We start from the raw sequence: 24,401 nt of genomic DNA, 5'->3' as shown, positions 1-24,401 counted from the left end.
CCAAAGTCATTTGATGCAGTGTTTATTTAGAGAGACATTCATGTGGTCATTGTTATGAAGTTACAAATAACGTGAACAGATTGTTATGAGCCATTAACATCCCATAATCCACCAACGTCACTGGATAAGAAAACAAACACACGCCTTCAGAGTAAACAATCCGCAGCAATTGCAGTCTGTAGCTCACATTTTGGCTTCCTTTCACTTTTCCTTACATGAGATAAAAACTATTAATAAGACACAAGTCTCAGACCACGAGTACAAGTTAAGTCTTGAGTTTTTAGGGCACAATTACAAAATCTGAAGTCTTTTATTTTTGTGACTTAAGTGCAAATTAAGTTGCCATTTCTGGTTGGTTTGAGACCAACATGGTTAACAGTATTAAGCGGTCAGCCCGACCTCAAATTAATTTTACTGACAGTTATTTACCTTTTACCTTTAGCAATACATTAAATATAACATTTCAATTAAGCAAATGAGAAACTAACCGAACTGTAGGTCTGAAAAAGAATCTCAGACATTTGCCTTAGTTAAAGGAAAGGTGTACAGTTTCCAAACTTTTTGGATCCATTTTTACCACTTTGTTGGTCTATAAAATGTTTTTAGTCCATATCCAGCAACTAAAACCAGTGCTCTATTAAACCAGACTGTTCATGAATGCCCAAGTCTATTTTTGAGTAACAAGTCAATGGATGTTTGTGGCCCAACTTACTATGATAAAAAAATAAAAGCAAAAACAAAACAAAACAAAAAAACACATGACTAATGGAAGAAAAATACTGTTTTTTAACCTAACTTTTTTCATTTGAGAAGATGGAAAATCTCAAACCAGAAAACACCAAAATGCTTCCAACTGCAACAGCTCCATTTGCTGGAGGGCTAAATTTGTTCTATTCTTGAACTGCAGCCGAGGGTGGGCCAGGCTTCGGACAGCCCTGCCCTAAATGATTGAGTTTCTGAAGAAAAAATGCTTACAATGCTATTGTTTAAAACTGTTTAATATTCATTTATCCAAAAATGTTTTCAGATTGATACAAAATGCAATATATTTATCATGTTTTGATTTTTGGTAGAATGTGCAACGTTCCTGATGCATTCCAATTGCATTTATGGAAATTGGTCACTTTCTAAATTTCTCTCACACACAAATTCAACATTTATTCATAAGATTTTGTCTTTTTTACATGTCAATTTTAAATGTCTGACTGTGTTTACACTACAAAAGCAAATGCAACCCAAAGCTGATAAACGTTTATATCCATCCATAGATGGCGCCGCTGTCTGCGGATCAATCAGTCTACATTCTTCTTCTACACATTCAGGTCGCTTTGGGGACATAAGCCGTTCACGTAGTAGTCTGATTGCGAACGCATTTGGTTACCAGTAGAACCACACACACACACATGCGCACCCCCCCACACACACCCCCACACGCATGCACACACACACCCACACACATGGATTTCAGCAAGAAATCGCACCTAAGCATGAAAATCTACTGTGTCTCTCAGCTCCTTTAACAGCATGACATTCCTGAAATATTGGTTAGGCTTTGGGTTTGGTGGCCCCCAGCTGGCCACTCTTAAAAAACTTTCCAGAGGCGGCCCTCAGGAGTACTGTGGGGCGGTGAGAGAGAGAGAGAGCTGATTTCAGGCTAAAAACAGATTAAGGTGCTAATGCGCCAGCCAAAACAGAGCAAAATTTTACAAACTAAAAGAGGAAAAAAAGCTCTTTCTCTCTGCTATTTTTAAGTTAACCTTCCTGCTCGCCAATAATCACATCCATTCAGCATTAAACATCTCACTTGTTTAAATCTGGCATGAACGTTTTAGTAAACAACACTCCCGCCACCATCTTTGAAACCACATCTATCATCTGTGTGAGGCTTTGTTTAACCTTGGCAATGAACTGCGGCAGCGCTGCGCACTAGATGTAGCACACGGCGGCGTGAACTGTTCGCGGATCTCTAGATCCCCGGCGATATCTCCGCAGCTTGTTTATTTAACAGTCAAAATTAATCCCAGCAGTTGTGTGTTTGTAGCGGGACGGAAGACTGGCAGCAGGTTATGGATCACGGCCCACGATAAGAGCTGCTGATGCATTTATGCAATCCTACATGTTCCAGCTGTGGTGATCCAGTCCAGACGAAGTACAGTTGCACACACTGAGGGGGCTGCGGGGGGGGACTGACTGGAAGAAACTAGAAGAAAAGGCAAAACTGAGCAAAATTAGAACCTACAACCTGCATGCCATCAAGGCGAACTTAAAGCAGACTGCTGACTCAGTGGCTCCCGTCCTGCTCTGTCCCTGAGCTGATTTAAAACCAAGCAGCAAAGTGAGCTGGGACTGATGCTGCAGGTCCGAGTCCCTAACGCCACAGCTGGGAGTGTTTAGCTGCTTTTAGATCAATGAGCTGGGAGTCTAACCCTGCCCGTCTGCTGGTTCATTTCAGCCCAGCACTCCGGAGCTGTTTACAGCACCACGCCTGCAGCCTTTTCAGGGTGAGATTGGGGGAAGGAGGATGGGGGGGACGACATGGAGTGTGTCGGTTCTTTAGCTGCTAAGGAGCTGATGGTGTTTATGCGTGTCTCTACGTGTGATTAGAGAAGCCAAGCATGTGTTTTTTTGCCCTGTTTAGCTGATTAAAGCCTTTGGTTTATCCATCAGGCTGCATGTCTGCTGCAGGGAGAAAGACTTCCTGTCAACTCCCATTTACACTGTTGGTCCACTGCTGTCCAGTTGCTCTTCACAGTTTGTTTAGAGAATAAACTCCCCAAAAACAGAAGTCGCTGCAGTTACAAGAGCTGCATAACAGGGGCAGTATTATGTAAAAATAAACTTTTATGAGTTTTACATCATGTTATAATGTTATTCCCTCAAACATAGCCAGAGTGTTGCTTTGATTCTTTTTTGCATGTTTGAGAAATCCTTTAATCTCCTGTAGCAACCATTCAGCTGTACAAAAAATGTCTGGGTGGACCTAGCCCCACCATAAAAACGCAGCTCTTCCTTAGAGTTGCAGTTTCCAAGCTTCTGAGTTTCTGCAGCCCTCCCCGGTGACACCTCTTTCAACTCCTTCAGACTAGCCAGCAGCAATTAGCAAATACCTGCTGAAACTGTGCATGTTCTGAACTCATTATACCAACTACATCTGAGTGCAACGCTGGAAAAAACCATGTTAAAGAGTTCATAAAGGACCTATGTTGTGATGGCTTCCTGAAGGCATTTCAGAATGAGCAAGAAGTTTTAAAGAGACAGAAGCCCAAGGGGTTAAATTACAAAGTCAGATTTCTTTTACATCATATTGGTACATACATCATTTTTTAACAAGAATTAATATAGTTTCTTGATTGTGCTATAAATTGGCATTATGTGCCTGGAAAACATATAACACTGCCTCTTTTCCTGGTGTGGATTGCCTGATGTCATGCTGGTTGGATATAATTGAGGACGACCTGAGATAAATTGATAGTGTAACAGAAATGATACGTATGAGGTCATGCAAACATATAACATGATGCAACAGGTCTAAAAAACTAATAATTAGTGTTGCAGCATTATTGGCTCCTGGTTACAAAAATAAACAGACATAAGAGTTGAAATATTCATGAACAGTGAATGAAAGTAAAGCAGTGGGGCTGAATGCTGATGCTCAGGTTGGGATCTGATTGGCTGCTTCCAATTTAAAGCTGAACCAAATGGATATTTTATTGCTTATTAAAGACTTTAGGATTCATTTGCTTAAGTCTAATTAAAATCTAAATTATGAATTATAATATACTGCGTATTTCTAAAAAAAACCTGTTTGCGACTATATTATTGAAAACACAACACAGGGATTGTTAGTTATCTTAAAGACTTTAATCAGATCTGGTGAAACCAACAGTAAGCAATGTATGTGAGATCATTTATCTTTACATTACACACTACAAAATCGGCGATCAGAATTGTTCTGATATATAGTTTATTGTTTTTAAACGATTATATATGAATTCAAAAACCAAATACATTGTAAAGCCATCGCTGATTTATTTTTTTGGGGTGATATTAAACTCCTCAATGTTTCTGATCTAATGTGATCATTTAGTAATCAATTATTCTATTGATTATTCTGACAATTAATCAGATAAAAACCAATTCAGACTCTGCAAATTTTTAATTTAATAATTTAAGCCTTTATTAAATGCAAAATTCAAAATACATTAAAATTTGCAAATAAACAATTGAATTCCTTTTTCTAAAAAAAAAAAAAAGAAAAGAAAAGAACAGAAAAATGTTAATGCCTAAAATACAATAACAGCATTCCTGTAGTGAATCCGAACTGGGTGAAGCTAAAACTGACACTTGAGGAGTTTTGGCTGAAACATATTTACAAACAAATACTTTTTTATCTGAAATACAAAATATACATATATTCTTGTACAGCTTTGGCTTAATTACTGATATGAATATGTTGTTTTATTCAACATATTGAATAGTATATAAATTGATTACTAAATTAGTTGATAATTATTTCAATAATTGATTCATCACAATTAATCTGATTAATTGTTTCAGGTCAAAGTTTTTGTAGATGCAACAAGTAATCGACACTTAACCATAATTGACCAATTTTATGGTTGGCAGTAAAAGTTCATGTCACACCTTTGAAAGTAGAATTACAAGAAGTCGTTACAACAACCCAAACTGCTTTTCTTCTCCCTTTCCCTCTAATTCAACCACATGCTGTGATGCTGCTTCTAGTCCTAATATAAATAATTCATGGTTAATAACCAGAACCACAAATGATTCTTCAGAAATGTATATAGTTACAATAAAAAAATGCATGATTTAATGATATGAAACTGAAAATCACCCCCGCTTCCTCTGCAGCATTAGGTTGGAAAGAACTGGGTTTTTTTATTTAGGAACATTCCTGAAGAAAGTTAGAGTGGCCTGTTATTGAGAAGTTATAGTTTTATTTCTCCATAAACACCTTTTAAATAAGCAGAAAAAAAAGATTGTATTGCTTTTTTGTATTTCTTGAAGAAAACTGGATAATTCAGTATCATCAGAGTCAGAATTCACTATAAACTACAAAATAGGTGATCAGAAATTTTCTGACATGTAGTGTATTGTTTTTAAAAGATTAGCTATAAATACAAAAACTAATACATCATAAATCCAACGCTTATTTATTTTTTGGGGGGATATTAAATCTTCCCAATGTTTCAGTGAAGTCTGTTTTGCGAAGAGGTCACCAAGTGTCATGATGTAACTTAATAAAGTTAAGTTAGTGGAAGCTGCTGGTATGAACCCTGGATATGAAGATGAGCACTTTGAGATCTACTGTACAACTCAAATCTATTTTAAACTCTTAAGACAGAAATAGTTCTTGAATTGCCCTGCTGTGTTGACAGTCGATTAAGGTCTAATTCATACATTTTACCAACAACTCCACTGCAAAGCATGTAGCAATGTTACCTTCCAAATGTCAAACTTTGAGGAAACTTTGAAAATATTGCATAAAAAAACAAAGTAAAGTGTGTTTATACAGTATATCTACTGGTTTGGCGCGAATCAGTCAACCTATACAAAGCGTTTTTACATCAGATATTGAGCATGGAAAACATCCAGAGAAATCCAGCTCAATGGAAGAAATCCCAGACAGAACACTGAAAGGAATTGAGAATCGAGAGGAATTGTGTAGGAAGGTGGTGGCCAGGCTGCTGACTGAAATGGTCCAACTGCATATTCAGCATGTCAGGGTTCTCTAGAGGGCTGCTGGTGAACCATCATTATTCAGTTGTGTTGAATCAAAGAAAAAATGAAAACATGCAGTATGCAGGCCCTTGAGGACCAGTGTTGGACACCACTGGTTCAGCCACACTCACACAATCATACACATATCAGTAGGCTGCTAAGAGCTATGTGCCTTGCCCAGGGGCACATTGAAAATGGCAGAAAACGAAAGAAGAAATTGTGACAGATAAGATGCAAACTATTTGTAATGAGTGTGAGAATACTATGAGTGGATAACCATTAGAAAATAACAATGCTAAAGTTAGCTTAGTACAAAACAAAAGGGGTATTTTACATTTCTGATCATTCTTAATTCAATATCAATAGTTGCCACAAAACTGAACTAATGAGCACTAAGCAAAGATTCTTCACCAAATATTTAGAACATTTTGGAAACTTTTATTGTATTAGTAAATACCTAAGATAAGGTAATTTTATTTATATGGCACATTTTCAGCAACAAGGCAATTCAAAGTCTTTTACATGAATTAGAAGGAAATACAACAAAACAACAAACCAAAGGAAAGAGCAAAAGAAGAAAAAAGAAAACAAAAGTGTAAAAACTGTATACATTAAATGGAGAATATTCAATGTATTAGGACTGCCCAAATATTATGCATAGCATAAAAACAACACTTTATGCACCAGTCCAGCCTGGATTATTCTATATCATAAATAATCATTCTGGATTATTTAAAACACAATTTGTGATTTATTTTTTCTCTGTTTCTCAAAACCAATAAATGGGGATTTGTAGGTTTTTCTGTAACTTCTCATCTTGTTAGCAGATGAAGTCTCATCTCTAGAATGATATTAGGTTAACCTCTACAAATGATTTCAGTCAATGGTAATTAATACATTTCTTGAGCACCTATAAAGGCCTGAACATGTGATGTGTTTCAGAGTGCATCATTATTTATTTAAACGACATAAAATGAAAATTATTTGAATTAAAACATGCAGTTGAATTAAAACATTTGCATTTAATGTGAAGTTATTTCCTGAACATCACATTAAATATGATAAAAGCAACATGTTTTTTGTCCATATTAGCTGTTTCTAAAGGGGAAAATAAATTCAGTGTGTTTCTGATCTGTGTGCAGTTACCCCCTCAGAGCTGATCTGTGCCCACAGAGTTTCCATAAACCTCTCACCTTGTTCCAGAGAAAGAGCGCTCTCTTGTCTAATATGTGGTAATGACCTCCCATTAGGGACGCGCCGTGTTCTGCTGTGGATGTATGTATGTATGTAAAATGCTCTGACCTCCAGCTTCAACCTGTCACTACTGTGGTGCCTGATTGCAGGATCCAGGAGAAGGGAGGGAAAAAAACAAAAAACACAGAGCAGTAAATCACAGCCGCCTCAATAAAAGACACCTGCGGTGTAAGAGGAGACGGAGGAGAGGGAGGCCGAACACCCGGAGAGCCGCCTGATCACTAACAGACACCGGGAAACCTGGGGGGGTCCCAGAAAGTGAAGCTGGAGGAGATCTGCTGGGGCTCCAAAAGCTCCGTTTGCACACAGAGACGTACAAACTGGTTCTGTAGCTTTGCTTTAATCTAGCGTATGACACTCTGCTGACAGGGTTTGAAGTACTTTCCATAAACATGGTATGCAAGAAGCTTTAGGCTATTACATCACCTGTTAAATTTGTACTCTGATGTAGTGAAAGAATCTAAGAAGTGGCCTCAGGAAAAAGGGCTGCTCAGGACAATAAAAACTGAGATAACTCTCCCTTTAGTGTAATTAGAACTCTTCTATTTTCACAAATCAGATGTTAAACCTATTAAACTTTTATTGTGTTTTTGACTCGTGACGAGTGCTTCTCTCCAACTTTGGACCACATGAATCTCTCCGTTTTAATAATGTAAGGCAGCCACAAGGGTGAAAAAGCAAAACAGGGGAAGTGATAAAGAGAATGAGATAATTAAAAAGATATGATAAGCGAAAGTAGTGTTCCAAACATGAGTTATGTCCAGGGGAAAGAGAAGTGAGGGAAGGATAATTGAGCCACAGAACGGGAGGAATCCAAAAGGAGAGATAAGAGCCAAAACAGGGAAGAGGGTGATTGGGAAAATGAGAGTACAGAAAGAGAGTGCAGACTGAAGCCGATCACTCTATAATCCCATAATCCCTGCCAGGCAGGCAGGATATAATTGCTCGTTAGTGCCAGTTTCCACTCGGAGGCCTGTCACTGCAGGAAAACCACAGAGCGCAGGCTAAATGAGAAACAGATAGCAGGTCCCATGCCTCGGTTCAGGGCCCCGGCCTCTTCAACTCCCCGCATGTGTGTGCACACTTTTTGTCAGCAACCTCCATTCTCTGGATACAAAACAAGAGATACGTCTCTACTTTCTGTTCATTTCTCTTCATTGCTAATTATCAAGGCCACACACAAGAGGGAGGCCCGAGGGTAATCAGAGATGTGGACGTAACAGAGCCTGGAGGAGGATGGTGAAGAGAAGAGGGGAATCTGAATGATCTCACCCGTCCAGGTGGTTTTATTAACTGACTGACAACATGTGAGTGTGGAGGTGTCGGAGAGTGTTTCAGGCCAGGATCAGACCGGGCGAGAGGCAGGGAGTTTGAATAATCTGTCAGGAGCAGGGTGGCTGTGAATAACTCGAGCTGTGCTGGCATGGGTTTAATGAAAGGTGTAATTCCCCCAGATGACCAATGATGAAAAACAAATTTTACAGAAATGCTGTATCATATTTCATATTGATTAAAGTTGCACAGGAAAAATAAGCTGTATGACAGAATCAGACGATCTTTACCCTGATTGGCCCCTCCTGACTTGTCACCAGCTGATTGGGAGGCTCAAAAAACCAAATTTTTTTTCAACCAGTGAATCCACCATTGCAAATGTAGCACTGACAAAACTGCAGTTCTTATGTTAGCCTGGCCTGTCTGCTAAAATTAGAAGCTACAGACACTTTAAAATGGTAAAGCTACTGTTCACTCACACAGCAGCATGAATGTCACTTGGTATGATTATCACTGTCAAATAAAATAATAATAATACAAAAAATAAAACAACTCTATAAACTTAATGACAGGATAAAGTATATGAACAGTTGCGGTGGGTTACTTAGGCATTCACCACCTTCCCATCTCCCCCCACAGGCCTAATGACACAACCTTCACATCCACCGAATAATTTACATGCCTCTGTAGGAGCATATCCCACACAGACACACACACACACACAAACACACAAGCATGTGTTTGTGGCTTATGACACCATTATGCCTTTTGGAGTGTTTATGGGGACACACCTTGCCCTTCATCTGGTGAACACAAAAAGTAAGTCAAAAATTTTTACTCTACCCATACCAGACACACACGCACACACACGAGTCATGGTTCAACAGCCCAAAAATGTCCATAAAATATTCTGCGGGATATTTTCCACTAAAAAAGCAAAGTGACTGCACTTTTGCCTGGCTTTATTTAGCATAGACTGGTGCTGTCCTTCCCCCACCTGTTGCTCCAACTGTCAGTCACCCAGCTGACAGACAGTTGATTCTCCAGAACCCTTTCTTTTATTAAAGGAAGATGAGGTCAACACAACAGTAAAAGCCTCAATGGAAGTTAAGCGAAAACTGAATTTATGACAAACTTGCTAGCATAACTTCTGTTGAACCTTCTGGACAACCGTACACAATATATATATATATATGTATATACATACAGTATATATACTTCTCATGCAGTTTCCAAGGCTAAAATGATGTGCAGTGCCACTCAAAGCACTATATTTGGTAACTGTTAATATCAGGAGTAAATAGAGGCTCCTGCAAAAAAGAAAGGAAGAAAAAAAAGCATGACACCCACTTCCTGTTGACTGGGCATCCATATCACCAATATGGATTACATATCACTTATGTTTTGAGTACTTGTGAAACTCTTCAGGCCATGACATCGTGGGTGAAGAGCCATATTGCCCAAAGCAGAGCTTGTGAATATGTCAGCATTTCAAGTTTGAGCTTCAAAATATCTGCAGCTCTCACAGATTTAAAATCACTATCATGAGCAAATCAATGCCCAGCTGTGATATTAAACATACTAACTGTCATAGATAACAGGTCAAAACCTTCAGCTAACAAAAGCAAAAACAATAGAGAAGAACAAGAATAAACACTCCCACTTTCTGAGTGAAGCTAGCATAGCATTTTACTTTACTTACATTTTACCTGGCCATGTACTGGAACCTACAGACATTGTTACTATTTCTGATACCAATAAGAAGACCAGAAAAATAAAACATGGACATAAAGCTAAAATTACAGCAGCATCATTTTGTTGATAACTTGTATGAACTGAGTTAACAAGGCTCATATTCTGGGAAAACAAGTAATGTCTTTAGACTTTTTTTGTGAGGATTTTTTTAACACTAATCTGTTTCTCATTAGAAAGACAGGAAAACTTTTTGGATGCCCAGGAGTAAATCTTAGAGAAACGTTATTTCCTACGCTGACCCTGCAGCTTTCTTTCTGAACAAAGGAGCGGAGCTCTAACGAAACGTGTCTAATGGTTCTTTGGTGGGATAAATGAAGCACTTTCAGTGGAGAACAATGTGTTTGAAGTGTAACAGGCCTGGACTGCTGCCCTTACACGTTTAGGTTAGGGCTGCCAAAGAAAAGTTACTGCAGTTGACAAGGTCCTGAGATCAGTGGGTCACGGTGAGAACGCGATAAAATATGTTTTTGTGGGCCGTGAGCAGCTGTGAGCTGCACCTCTGATGGCTTTATTAAAGAAGAAAGAGCAGGGAAAAGCTGTCACCATGCCAACCACCCGAACCACCTAACGCCACTAGTGACCCCACATGTTGGAAAAGTGAAGCAGAGAGCTGAAGTTTCACCACTGCATGCATATAGGAGAGAAACCTGCAGAAACACTGCTGGACTCTGCAGACATTTCTCAGCTGGACGGCCTCCAAAACCTCAGCAAGACTGCTTATTGTTAGGCAGGAGAAGAAAATGAATGGATTTATGGAAGCTTTTGGTTACAAGTTTACATTTTAGACCTCTTTCAAAAAGCGTGATGTTATTTTAGTTGTCGGCATGTTTCAGACATTATGTTATGTCCCAGATAGTCAAATCAGGTCCTTCCCTTTGCTTTCACATGTTTTTGTTCTCCCACATACCTTCGTAATCACTACTTGTTTGGTAAATTTTTCACATTGCTGTTACTGTTATTGGTCGACACACAAGCAACCCTTCCCCAGGGCTCCTCTCTCATCGTAAGCCACTGTCTTCAATCTGTCAGCATTGCTTGGCTGAACTGGTTCAGGGTTATTCACCAACTGATCTGAAAGGAAAACAATACCCAAATTTTGTTTTGCAGATTTAATATCATTCAAAGCAATCATCTCTAGGGTCAATTAAAAAAATATCAAAGGGGTTTATTAGAAATGAGTAGGAACAAAGCAAACCAAGGGGTGGAACTGTAATTTATTTAGAGGTAAATCTATAAGTGCCTAAGCTTAAAAATAACTAAATTACCAAAATAATGCATATGACATTTGACTTTTGCAGGAAATCTTAATTTAGTGTGTTTAACTCGATGAATGATGAGAAAAAAATCCATTCCCAATCTAAGTCCAGTTTGTCATGACATGCCAACAGATTCCTTAGTTTCCTTCTGTTCCACATTGATATTTACTAAGCTGAAGCTTTTTTTTACTTTTTTGGATCAAAGGGGCTACATATTTACAATTCTGGTTCAGTACATACCTTCACAAATCTCATTTTAAGATAATTCCAGCTACTTTTTCTTTTCTTTTTTTTAACCACAAACACTGTGGTCTATCTGACAAATAGAAAATCTTTCCTGCTCATTAACCATAAACTGCTTATGGGAGAAAGAGGAGAGCAAAAAAGTTGGGTTTTATTCTAAAAGGGTTCTGTTAAGAAATTATGACCAGTCAATATGTTACCTACGTCATGTTTATGATAATAAGAAAATTTGTTTTTTCAGCTAATAGCTATCTAGTGCATGGTTGAGAGAAAAGGGGATGTGTTTTATTAAAAACAACCCAGAAGTAGACGTAATCTCAATGGATGAACCTTGGCTTCATTTGAGCATCTATAGTTGATAAGTAACATAAAAACTATGAAACTGTTTAACTCAATAATTAAGTGTAACAAAAAATTATTCCCATTTATGCATCAAAGCAGATGTCACAAACACTGTGACTAAACTCAAAACAATATGCACACACGGGCCATGTTAAATATTTTTAAACATCAGCGTCATTAAAAGACAACATATACAGTAGATCAGGCACTGCTGCACTGTAAGATAAAAAGTAGTATTTCATAAAAAAAATATAGAAGATAACAAAATTTGTAAATGAGAGACAAATGTTGATGATGGCGAGTTTACTCTTAAAATTTCTGATAGGCTGTTGACTGAAAAACAAATCCATGTTTTTTCAAAGTGAAAATGTTAAGAGGGTAGTATACTACAGGTAATATTTTTTTTGATAATTATGCTTTCTCAGTTCCATTTGAAACCCAAATCTGAACTTTCAAGATTTTTTCTGCTTTCCAGTTTTTGAGCTTTTTATGAGTTTTTAGTTAAACCATTTGACAAAGATCTAAATAACAAAAACAGAAGGGACACAATTCAATGGAGAGCCCAATTAACATAATCCTAATTAATTATGAAGCTCTGATAAAATGTATCTCATTGCATAATGCTGTATATTCCCACTCTATGATAAATATAGTTAAATAAAAACAAAGATAACATCGTTCAGCATGCTCATGGTTCCTGTAACTGCTCTATTTTGTTCTTTTTTCATACTCTGATTTGCAACATTTTCCAGCAGTTTTTTTACAATATTGTGAAATTTTAAATGCATTCACATTACCTCAAATTTCACTAATCAAGAAAACACAACTCTAATTCAAAATCTATGTCATTTAAATGTATCCAATTTAAATTCTTTAAAGCAGGTAAAACAATATGAATATTTTTCCATACCAATGTTTAATGTTTCTGTGCTTATCCAAACTTATTCCAAACTGCATTGAAACCCTTCATGGATATTAAAAAATATTATTGTCCCAATATTTGGAAGACTGAAGAGATATGGGCGGAAAAAAAAAACCTCGCCCTCATGGTTTGCAGTTTGTCCTGAACAATTCTCTGTCAAGACTCTGGCAGAGGTTTTGAACCTTTCTGTTTTTGTACTTTCTGAAAATCTACAAACTCCCCAAACAAAGAGAGGGAGCCAGAATTCAGGCTTAGGAGTGTTTGGATTTTCCACTTCAGCATTACAGAGGAGGGTCACTGGAAAGTTTAGTTCAAGTACTGTTAGCTCTAATTAACAACCCAGAAATCCACAGTCCGGCAGACTCACAAGGGTCTTGTGACCCACTCAGGTAAATTAAACGGGACGTCGTCGTCCACCTGGCAGAGTCCATTTTCCCATGAACACTGTGATTCAGAAAGTCTTCTGATGCGACACATCTGTGTCCTCATCGTCTCACTTCTCTGCACTTTGCTTCCCGCTCACACTGTTTCCCAGTGTCCATGACCCTAATAACCCAAATTCCTGCCTGATTAAGTTGGTTTAAGAGGAAGCCACACAGAGAGCGCTTGGGTGAGCCTCACCTTAAATGGGAACACATTTTAGCTATGTTGGACCAATGATCACAGGGTAGGATTTCGCTTTCCGGTGGTTGGAAGAGAGGAGCACCAGGGGAGAACGGATAAGGATAAAGAGGGAACGAACAGAAAAAAACAACAAAAAACAACCATACCGTTGTCACAGGATTTTCTTGCCAAATGCACAGAGTAAAAGTCATATATCCAGTAAAACTGTCTCAGGGAAAACCGCACATGCACTGAAATCCCCTCTCACACGAGCACCCCTCCCTCGCTCCCCATTTCAACCTCTTCTTGCTCCCAACTTGTGTTATTATTTCTCCAAATTAATCCCACACTGAACCTGAGACTGTGCTTTGAGAAGTGGGCATAAGTCAGACACTCACACATCCAGATCGTTATGAGTGTGTCTTGCGTCTGGCCGAACCCAGAGAGTTTCCGTGTCGCCCGCTCGTGCCCCAGACAGGCTCGGTTTAATGACCTGAGCCCGATAGTTCAAAGCGGCCCTCAAACACTATGATTAATGAACGTGACCTGCTAATTTCAGAAGAATACAGCTCGTTGTATCGAAAAGCCCTCTAAAAACACGAGCGGTACCCAGCCAGTTAACATTCTTCTGTATTTTAAAGAAAAAAATTGTTTTAAAGAGGCCGATTTCATGATAAGGTCAGAACTAAGCGACATGTTTCATCAGCAATCCTGAAAGAATTAACTGCTGCTTTGTTCTTAACAATTTAAGCTGTTTGAACTTTAAGAAAAGAGCCCAACATCAACACAACAACTCAAGATTACAGGCAGAAAGTTTTTCTCTCATGATTTTGCAAAAAGACTGTCCACTGCTACAAAGCAAGGGGCAGAAAACAGAAGTACCATGGGAAGCATTTGTCTGAAGGAATACAGCTAACAAATTGAAATTCCTTTTTGTCAGATCATGCCTCCTACAATTTGCCCTGCAGGAATCACTGTGGTTGGCTGTGTACTCTAAGCACTTCCAGATTGAAGTTGCCCTGTGGCACTTCAGGTTGCATAATCAATCTCTCTCACTAAGCGCTCTCCATTAATGGTGGGGCAAAACAGCCAGACTAACGTTACACACCGAAGTTGAGACACAGCCAAAGACAAGGCTCCCAACACGACGCACGCATCCATCTTTTACTGACACATTTCCATTAATCTGCAGAGACGTTGCCCAACTTTAATTTGTTGAATGTTCTATGGCATCAGTTTGGCTGTGGAATGAACCAAGCACATTAATCTGTTGACTGGAGGATTTTTTAAAATGGTGTTGTATAGTTTTATGCCTCTAAGCAATCAGTATACTTTTAGTGGTTTAGTTTCAAGTTCCTTCTGTTTGGACGTTTGTGTGCCAAAGACTTGGCACTTTCCTGGGCCCAAACGGATTTATAGCAACAGAGACTAGATTATACCTAGCTAAACGTTTCACTAAGAAAAGAAGAAACAACCTTGGGAAGTTTAATAAGTGAGCATTGTATGAATAAATGTGCTTTATGATCTTAATAACCATTCACATACTGATGTACAGCTTGAAGTAGAAACACTTTATGCTAACAGATAATCGTGCTAACAGTGTACCATTCAGCTGATGCTAGCTGGCTAACCACTGAATGTGTTGAGATTCAGGGTCCACATCTGGCCAAAGGACCCAGCCTACTCAGTCAACGCAGGGCGGGTCCTTCATCCCCAGATACTGAAGAAAGTGAGCGGCTGTGAAAGTGGGCGGTGCAGCTTTCCTCTATCTCAGCACATGTCCTGTTGTCTTGCAACAATGGCGGCTCTAAACACAACACTGGTAAAAATGGAGAATTAAATAATCCATTAGGTTTTTTTTATTACTTATTTAATCCTAAATGTACTTTTTCAGAAATGACATTAAAAACATGTCTATGCAAATAACTAAAGCCTAACAACAAAATCGCATTAAAATTTTAATTGTTGCACCACCAGATATTAACATAGGCTACTAGCAGCCTATATTATATCCTCTTTCCCTTTGTCTGTCAAAGTTATATCAAAAATATTCAGTCTGACCAAACTTGAATGTTGGGGTAGAGTGGGCTGCAAAGGCTACACCAGACCTGTTCATTCAAACATGGGGAAAAGGAAGGACGCATTTGGAGTTGTTTTTGAATTTGGACAGCTTTCACAACATGGCAGTGATGTAATCGGCCTTTGGAGGCGACCTTCCAATGTTGGAGGCCTTGAATTTAGACACACCCAGTCCTGGCAATGTGTTTAGCTGTTAACCTTCTCTTCCTTATTATCAGCTTCAGAGTAGCTCTTCAGTATTAGAATGATATTGACGTGTTTTTATGGATAAAATCAAGCTAAGCAAGATGAGGGATGATAAAAGTATAATCAATGGAGTGTGTAAGAGCGTCACAAACAAAACTGCTCAAAACAAATCTATCCAGATTCAGAGTTAACTTCAGTAAAGCGTTTAAAATAGAGTAACTTTACTACTAAACAGAACACAGTAATTGTATTCAATCATCTATTTAAACCTATTTAACAACCGACCAATTATGTCTTGGACTCATGATTATTTTTGGTATTTATTGCAATAATGATGAAAGGGAAAATGTTTTGCTGTTTTTTAGGTAACTGTGTACCTATGACTAGATGCCACTGCAGTCAAAACCCAACAAACAGAAAAAAAATCCCAATTTGAAATTGGCTTTTATCACACCACAACTGCATTTAATCCTGTTTTTGAATTTATAGACTTTTTTGCTGATGGAACCAACTGTAGAAATAAAAGTAAAAGTAATAATCCTGTCGGTACTTAGGTTTTGGGGGCTTCAGACATCAGTAGAGGGAATTCATTGCTATTACAGTAAGTACAATTCTTAACAAGATAAAAAAAAAAATTAAAGATAAATTACATGATAAATGTCCATACCTTGAATCAACTGTGGAAAATGTAGTTGAAACAGAAGTAGCAAAAAGTATAACCACACTGTTTTTGAGGTTTGCAGTTTATTGTTTTCATAATAGTTCATAATCCAGATCACAACTATTTGCTTTATTCTGGGAAGGATCCCATTTTTCACCCCTAGTTCCTACTACTGCAGTTGAACTCAACATACACATCATGAATCTGGATAAATTTGGATACTAAAATCCGTACTGCTAATTATCGAGTTTTCAAACTGGGTTCCATGTAGCACTGCTGGGATTTGTGTCCCCTTTAAAGGTTCTTCATTACTTAAAAGTTTAATACCCAAATAATTGAGCATTATGAGGTGAACTGTGGTGTAAATTATATGCTGAAATTATTTTACATGCATAATTTTTGCAGACAGCTGGGCTAAAATCTGGATATATTTGGTGTAAAACTGCAAATTGACACAGAAACTGCCACAGTACATGATAGGAAAATATGATTCCTGTTGAAAAACTGCCTTTTCTAAAATAAATATGAATTCCTGAGTGATCCTCATCATGTCCATGAGGGATCTTACTGTCAAATCAAACTGTACAACTTGTACTTTCAGTTTTTTCTACCAGTACATTAAGTTAATAATACCTTGCATAATGTGTTTCCTTTTAACTCTGGAACTAGTTTTGATTTTGACTTTGTTGCTTTTGCACGACTGATTACTTGTGCCACTTACAGATTTTCAGCTGTGTGTGTGAATTATGTGACATTATGAGAGATAAACTGTCTAAATTTGCACATAAAGTATGTTTCAACCGGGGCTACAGGGTAAAAGGCTTTACGTGAAGTTACATGTTAACGAGGTCAATGCATCATGTCCAAATTGAAACCATGTCTGTCGCTCAGTAGGAAGCTAATTAACAAAAATAGCCACAAAGCTGGAAGCACAATATGATCTTGGTTCTGAATGGAAACCACCAAACGTGGAAAATATTTACACAACTGATGACTGTGAACAAGAAACAAGTGTTCATGCTCCCTTATGCAGAACCCGGGAATCTCTGTGATCCCGCCAGCAGCAGGAGATGCAAAACAGGGAGGAAATGTTTTCAGGTTGTCCTCAGTTCATAATGAAGCTAAGCTAATGCATATCAGCAGCTTTCAGCTACAAATGATGTGTTGGTTAATATGCTCTGCCTTTTAAAAGCTTGTAATCACACTATTTGTAAAAATAACTATGTTCTGAAATGGTAAATAGAAGAAACATTGATCTAGAAAAGCCCAAAACTCCACACAATAGATTTTGCATCATACATTTTTATCTGTATAATTATTCTTTTTCCTACGTTAGTCATATTGTACAATTTATAGTGTTTTTATTATGACCTGCCATCACTTGTATTCTGACATAAAAACATCCAAATTATCATTGTTTATCTATGATGGAAACATTTGTATGACAGAAATGTCAGATTTTGTTTAGTACTAAAGATTATTTCCTTTGTAGGGGAAGAGAACAGGGAATATTTCAAAAGTAGTGTGTCAAAAAACATAATTAAAGACTTTTTTTCCTATTTTCTTAATCAATTGTAATTTTCTGTTTTGTTGCATTAAGTCTGAATGCAAGCTGCAGCTAAAATATAATGTGTTACTATTACTACCTGCAAAATTACATATAATATGTAATATTTTTTCTGTTTATTCTGAATTTAAAAATAGACTTAAGCAAAAAATATGAAATAATCACCTGCTAAATATTATGACAACAGTCAGGCGGTCTGTTTAGGAAGTCAGCTTGCAGTAATAACACTGATGAGCGGCGCTCTTTTAGTTTATGATTGTCTGTTCTTTGTGACTGAAATGGCTGAATTAACTGTAACTCTGTGTCACAAAGTTTAGGAGCATTTTTTTGGTTAGCTTACCGGCAGTGTGTAGCAACAGGTGGGGAAGGGGCAGCACTGCTCTTCTCTGTTCATACAACTGAAGAGTACTCTGGTGAAACATTTCTTTGACTGAGAACCCGAACCTTTTAAATAGCGGTGCACCGATAAATCCGACCAGTCAATAAACTAGTGGCATTTTGTCAAATTTCAGAAGATTGGAGAACATCCGATAAATGTGAAACCGATCTTATCGACCAACACAGAGGTCTGAAAATCTGCTCTGCAGTGAGAGTGAGAGATGACTGACCCACGTCTGCACCACGGTTAACAATAGTCACCACACTGTTGCCAACTTAGCAACTTTCTTGCTATGTTTAGTGACTTTTTATACAAAAAGAAAAATCAGTACTGGCAGATCTGACTTCTTATTAACATTGGTGATCAGCCAGAAGATTACAATCGGTGCATCTGACTTTTAAAACTTTGGTAGTTAATACATCTTTAATACAAAAGTATCTCTGAATTTTTTGTGTTGAATTCAGATGAATCCTTTAGAGTTTGGATTAAAATGATCAGGCTAGATGCCAGAAACAGCTTCATCACAACCACAGAGCTGCCAGCTGCTTTTAAGAAGAACTAATCTCTGCAGTTGAAGCCACTCTCTGTGACTCTGACCAGCAACTGAGTAACAAAGAGTTAAACCCATAACGGCAAATAACAGCACCGCTAACTCTACTAAAGCCACATGCCAGTTAAAACAAACCAGACCACACATCAGCAGGCGGGTGGTAAAGAGAACACGCCAGCCTGCTGTACCTGACCCTCAGCGGGGCCGCTGACCCTGTGACCTGTGATTGGAGGAAGTAAAGGCTGCGGCGGCGTGACGGGGTGGTGTGAGATGCCCCAAGCGAGGAGCATGTCCTCCTGTTTAGCATGGGAACAGGCTGCAGCACCAAGGAAAACAACAGCATTTTTACTTCAGGCTTGAATGCATTTCACGGACGTTCAGTGAAGAATGTGCGACATGCCTCAGCTGATGCTAAAGTATTCAGACCCCTGGATTGTTTTCTGTCTCGTAATTAAGAACGTCAGTATTTTCTAATGTGATTGGATTGGATGTCCTCACATTAACGTATCACTGTGAAGTGGACAGAAATGATGCATAATTTTCCAAAACTGTCGTGAATAGAGTTTGAGAACTGAGATGTGTTTTCTGTCAATACAACTTTTTGTCTCTAACTTTTTGAACGGCAGCTTTTCTGGGGGAAAGCTTGAACACCTACGGACTGAATACTTTGATATTTTTTCTTTGCCCAGTTCTCAATCAGATTGGAGGCAGAACATTCATTTGCTGGTTTTCTTCCAACCTGCTGAGTAAGAAACTGGTAGAGACGAAGCGAAGCGGAATGGATGGAGCAGATTTCCATCAGCTTCCCTGTTCCTGCTGAAGACAAGCATGATGGAGTCTGAGCTACTTTTCCAGCTCAGATAGAATAAAAGACAATTTAAAATAATTTTTGGTCTCTTCTGACCAGAACGCCTTCTTCCACATGTGCTGTGTGTATCCCCTACATGGCTTGAAGTAAACTTTAAACAGAACTTATTTTGGGTGGACTTCAACACTGCCTCTCTTTTCATCACTCTTCCTTAAAAGTCAGAATTAGTCAAACTGATAGTTGGTACTGGCAGCAGACTCTCCCACCTAAGAATTGGACTAATTCTTTTGCTCCTCAGCCTAAGTTCAAATTGACAGCTATGTCTTGTTAAGCTCAAACAACAACACTGTTTCACCTTTACATTTTTTTTCTGTACTTCTGGAAAAGTGTACTTAATTTTTGTGAAAGTAAAATATTTTAGTTTGTATTTTCCCCCCGAAGCGGATGTGTTTTTATTTTACTTCAGCTCACTTCCTGACTCACTTGTGACATTTCCCTCACTGCTGCATTTCTCTGAACAAAGCGAACCTCAGGTGTATCTTGGTCGGACAGTTGGAGACGCAGTCGTAGGGAATCGTGAGCAATCTGCCAGGCTCCACCGACTTTAATGTTTTCAGTTTGCTGCGCATCATCTGACCTGATTTTCTGTCGAATCGGACACTGAAACGGATCCGGTGTGTTCTGAACCTAAATCACGCACAGGAGGATTCTATTTAATAATGATAATTCAACTTCTGAAATCAGTCAGTTGCACTGGATCTCATTACGCAATACCAAAGTAAAGGGGGCTAAAGAAAAAAGCCCGCCACACAATTCAGATTTCTATTAAAAAAAAAACACTTTGACAATGCCTCTTTTTCCGATACACAGTTATGAATTTATGCTCTGTCGCTCAGTTGCCTACACTTTGTGTTTGTAATAAGACAAAATGTGAAGCAGCTTAAATGATAGAGGCATGTTTGAAAAGCACCGCAGCGTTAAGACACAAAGAAGAAAGAGGTCTGTCACGTTCTGTGTGTATGTGTGTCTGAGTGACAGTGTGTATGTACATGACCGAATGAGTCAGCAGGTCACTGAGTCAGGGAACAAGTATGAAAGTTCATCTGTAAGTATGTGACTCAGGGAGGCATCATCTAATTCCTTTACCATGTTGACGCAGATAAATCTGGTGTGTTCTGGGTTAGACAGAACCCGGAGCTGAGATAATGACAACATGATCCTAAACATCCCCAGGCAGCATCCCTGCCCCTGGTTAGCTAAAGCCAGAGCATTAAAAACGCCTAATCTGTCTCTGATCCCACCTATGTGTGTATTAGCAACACTTTGATTCGTGGATTTGCAGCCTACCACAGAACACAAACTCTCCCCCCCCACACACACACTTTGATTTATACTTTCCCACAATTCACAGCCCTCACACTCGCACCTTGTAAACATTTCTTTCTAGAATTCATGCAAACCGAGCACAAAACTGCATTCCATTAACAGCGAACTGACTGGAGGTCAGTGTGTCCCTGAGTCCCACGCAGCTGGCAGGTGCGTGCAGGGATCCCTCCCGGCTTCAGCCAAGAGAAGCCGCCGAAGTGAAAGGAAGTCAAACATCAAACAATCGGCTCAGTGTTTTCACAGATCTACATTCAACAATTGCGCACACAAAAACGCACCGCTAACCAGCTACATGATGTGGTCCCCGGACCTTAAAAAGCCTTACCTGCTGTCCCGTGGGAAATCCGCTCCCGGTGCGCAGGAACAGAGCCGCTCGCGCCTGCTGCGGCTCTCCGCGCGCTGCGGTGCGTCATGTTTTCACAGCGTGGCGTCACGGCTCGCTACTGTCCACGGCAGAGCGTTTCTCATCTGAGGCAGAAGCGGGCTGGAAGAATCCATCGAGAAAGCCGAAGAGGCGCCTCCTCCTTGCGCCTTGGTGCGCGCGGCCAGAATGCGGTTTTCCCCTCTTTGGCCTGTTGAGTTTCAGCACCCAGAGAGAGAGAGAGAGAGAAAAAGGGAGAGTAGATAGTGAACACAAAGCCAGAGAAACTAATTGTACATCATTACTGAAACTTTCACTTTTTCTTTCCCTCTTTTGTAATGTAAAGGATTTCAAACACTAGTTGCATTTCAAGAGGAAATAGAATCACAAAGATGGGAATTTTGGACGATTATCCAAGTTTATATCCAATAAACTTCAGTTTTCCAGAGTTTGTTTGCGGCGGCGTAAACAATCCAGCAGAGCGCGAGGTGGACATGGAGGTAGGAGGACAGACAGACAAACAGCCAGAAGAGGAAAAAAAAATGTTTACCCCCAATCTACTTGTGCCGCTCCGGTGACTCACGTCTCACCATCGCTTGATGAATTGAAGCCAGTTTTTCAGGCGAGGCTCCCTCTTTCTTTACCTCCAGCAACCTGTTCGGTCTTGCCTCTAACAGAGCTTAATGAGTAAATAACAACACGGCTCTAATAATGGCCCCCGCGTGTTTGTCTGGGAAAGAGTTCGGATCGGTTTCTAGGTGTCCGAGTACGGAGTGCCGCTGTGCCAGGATCACTCTGAAGTCCGCCGTTTCTCCTGTTTACGCATCAGGTGGCGATCTGAGCTGGGAAGTTGAAAAGGTTGCAAAAAAATATTCTCCGAGATCTGCCCATATCGCGCCTTTTACGCAGCCCTTTTCCCGCATCTCCAAGAACGCGCGTAGAAAGACACGCATCTATAATTAAACACATGAATAAATTAACCAAAAAAAAAAAGAAGTTCTGAACTGGTGTGAATAAATAGACCGCTCCGCCGCTCTGTCTTCTCCCAGCAGAGCTCGGCGCGGCTACAGAGAGGAATGGATGCGATGCGTAAAAACAGCGCGCCTCGCCTGACAGCCAGAGACCTTATGAAACCGGAGCGTGGTGGCGGCCTCACAAAGTGCTCTCAATTTTCCTCCCCATCCACATGTCTCAGATGTCTTTTTGTTCCTGCTGCTGGGAGCGGGGGTGTGGGGGAGGTGAAGGGAGGGGTGTGGGGGGGCAGCTGTCACACAGACCAGTGAGGGAGCGTTTCTGTTCAAGAATCTGCCAACAGACATCTGTCCTTCACTGTTTATACTCTCGATCTGGATAAATGTAGAGCGCGTTGGCTTCAGCACGAGCGCGGTACGGGATGGACCCTGCGCACATTCCAAGGATCTAACGCGCGCGTGTTTGTGTGTATTGTGCAGGGCTGAGCCGGAACCTTCAGACTGAACGGTGGTCGTTGCTGCATCAATTTTAAACACTCTGGATGTGTTGTTGACTGTTTTCTCAGCTGCTCGTTTAGACTCCTGACAGACTCAAGGCCCCAAACGGATGGCAGTCTCTGGATACTTGGAACACACTTCAGGAGGAGTTCCGAGAAGGAGAAGCAAGCGAAACGTCTCTACAATAAATCCGGGAAACGGTTGCATACTTTTTATTCTGAAACTCTGTGCCTTCAAAAGTCACCCAATGAGTAATAAATAAAGTCTCCCATGTGTTATTTCAGGCCTGGGTGTAGTGATGAACTCTGACCTGAACCTTCAGAGCCACATAAAGACAGTTACAAAGTCGGCCTTCTATCACCTGAAGAACATTTCCATGATTAAAGGACTAATGTCTCAGCAAGAGACACTTCCCAGCTCGCCTCCTCCAGGGTCGGTGTGGTGAATATTTTAAATGTGATTCTGTTTCAACACCGCAGTTCCAAATGGCTTAGTTAACGAACCGCTTGATTCTGACACGCTGACAATTAAACATCCAGACTGTCAGGAAAAAACCTTTGAAGATAAACTTTGAGTAATGTTAGTTTTAATCAAAACAGTAGTGATGACATTCATGTGCTAGCATGGTCTAATCAAAGTCCAGTTAAGAATATTATGTTATCATTCAATCTGATTTATTCTAAACAAAGCAGATCAACAGATTATTGACTTGGTGGGATTTATTACATATGCATGCCACACTTTTCAGATTTATTTATTTTAAACAGCACCTTTTGAAAGTTGACAATCTTTAATAAGATATTAAACATACTTTTCAATAAGCCCACAGTTATGTACTTAAAATGTTTTTGTTTAATTGGTACAATATAATATTCTAATTTTAAATATCATTTTTAATAGCTGAAAATCATCAGAATTAACAGAAATAAAGGCTTTCAAACATCCATCTGCATTTAATTAATCTGTGTAATGCCTTAGTGATAAGGCTCCTGAAAGAAATTGGACTTTTCAATAATATTCTAAGTTATTGGAAAACTGAAGAATAGTGAAAGTACCAGCTTGCCTTGATTGTTGGAGAATACTTCATTTCTTGAAAAGCTTAAAGATTCAGATTTACAAACTAAGAAAATGCTTCTGCACCTTGGTATATAAAAGATACTCTTCATCTATGTAAAGAACTGAGAGCAGACATTTTGACCTCTGACCCCAACACCTGCCATGGAACCTGAAGGATGGACAAATGGAGCAGGAAAGTGTCACACACCGGCCACCTTTACAGCTCGTCCCATGCGTCTCTGCTCTCTCTTCTCTGAGCACCCACCCACAGACGGACCACATGCTAGGGCCTTTGAGCCCCGGCACTCCCTGCTGGGCAAACATGGAGGCACAAAGGCTGGGTAAACAGCTCCTCAGCCGCCTTCTCCAGGCCCACTCTGTGCTGAGGCACAGACAAATGCAGGGAGGTTCCCTGCTCTCTTCCACGCCACTAATAATAGTAGCAAGCAACAATGTACACAGCTGAGGTGGCTGACATGCAGGAATGTTCGCTTAGATAATGAGGATGAG

At 39.5% G+C, this 24,401-nt stretch overlaps 1 protein-coding gene across 1 annotated transcript in view; it reads right to left on the bottom strand.

Moving 5' to 3' along the window:
• Positions 1–22,587, bottom strand: part of LOC116722331 (uncharacterized) — a 36,171-nt gene extending 13,584 nt beyond the window's left edge. Inside the window, exons 1-2 of the mRNA XM_032566567.1 lie at positions 21,917–22,587; positions 21,331–21,577 (exon numbers count right to left, since the gene is read on the bottom strand). Of these exons, the coding sequence (XP_032422458.1) occupies positions 21,331–21,418 (88 nt within the window). The 5' untranslated portion in view covers positions 21,419–21,577; positions 21,917–22,587. The remainder of the gene's footprint in view (positions 1–21,330; positions 21,578–21,916) is intronic.
• Positions 22,588–24,401: the final 1,814 nt, after the last annotated feature.

The sequence above is a fragment of the Xiphophorus hellerii genome, chromosome 6, assembly GCF_003331165.1.
Source record: "Xiphophorus hellerii strain 12219 chromosome 6, Xiphophorus_hellerii-4.1, whole genome shotgun sequence".
Lineage (NCBI taxonomy): Eukaryota > Metazoa > Chordata > Actinopteri > Cyprinodontiformes > Poeciliidae > Xiphophorus > Xiphophorus hellerii.
The sequence above is the reverse complement of the archived record's forward strand: the minus strand, read 5'-3'. Positions and strand labels throughout refer to the sequence as shown.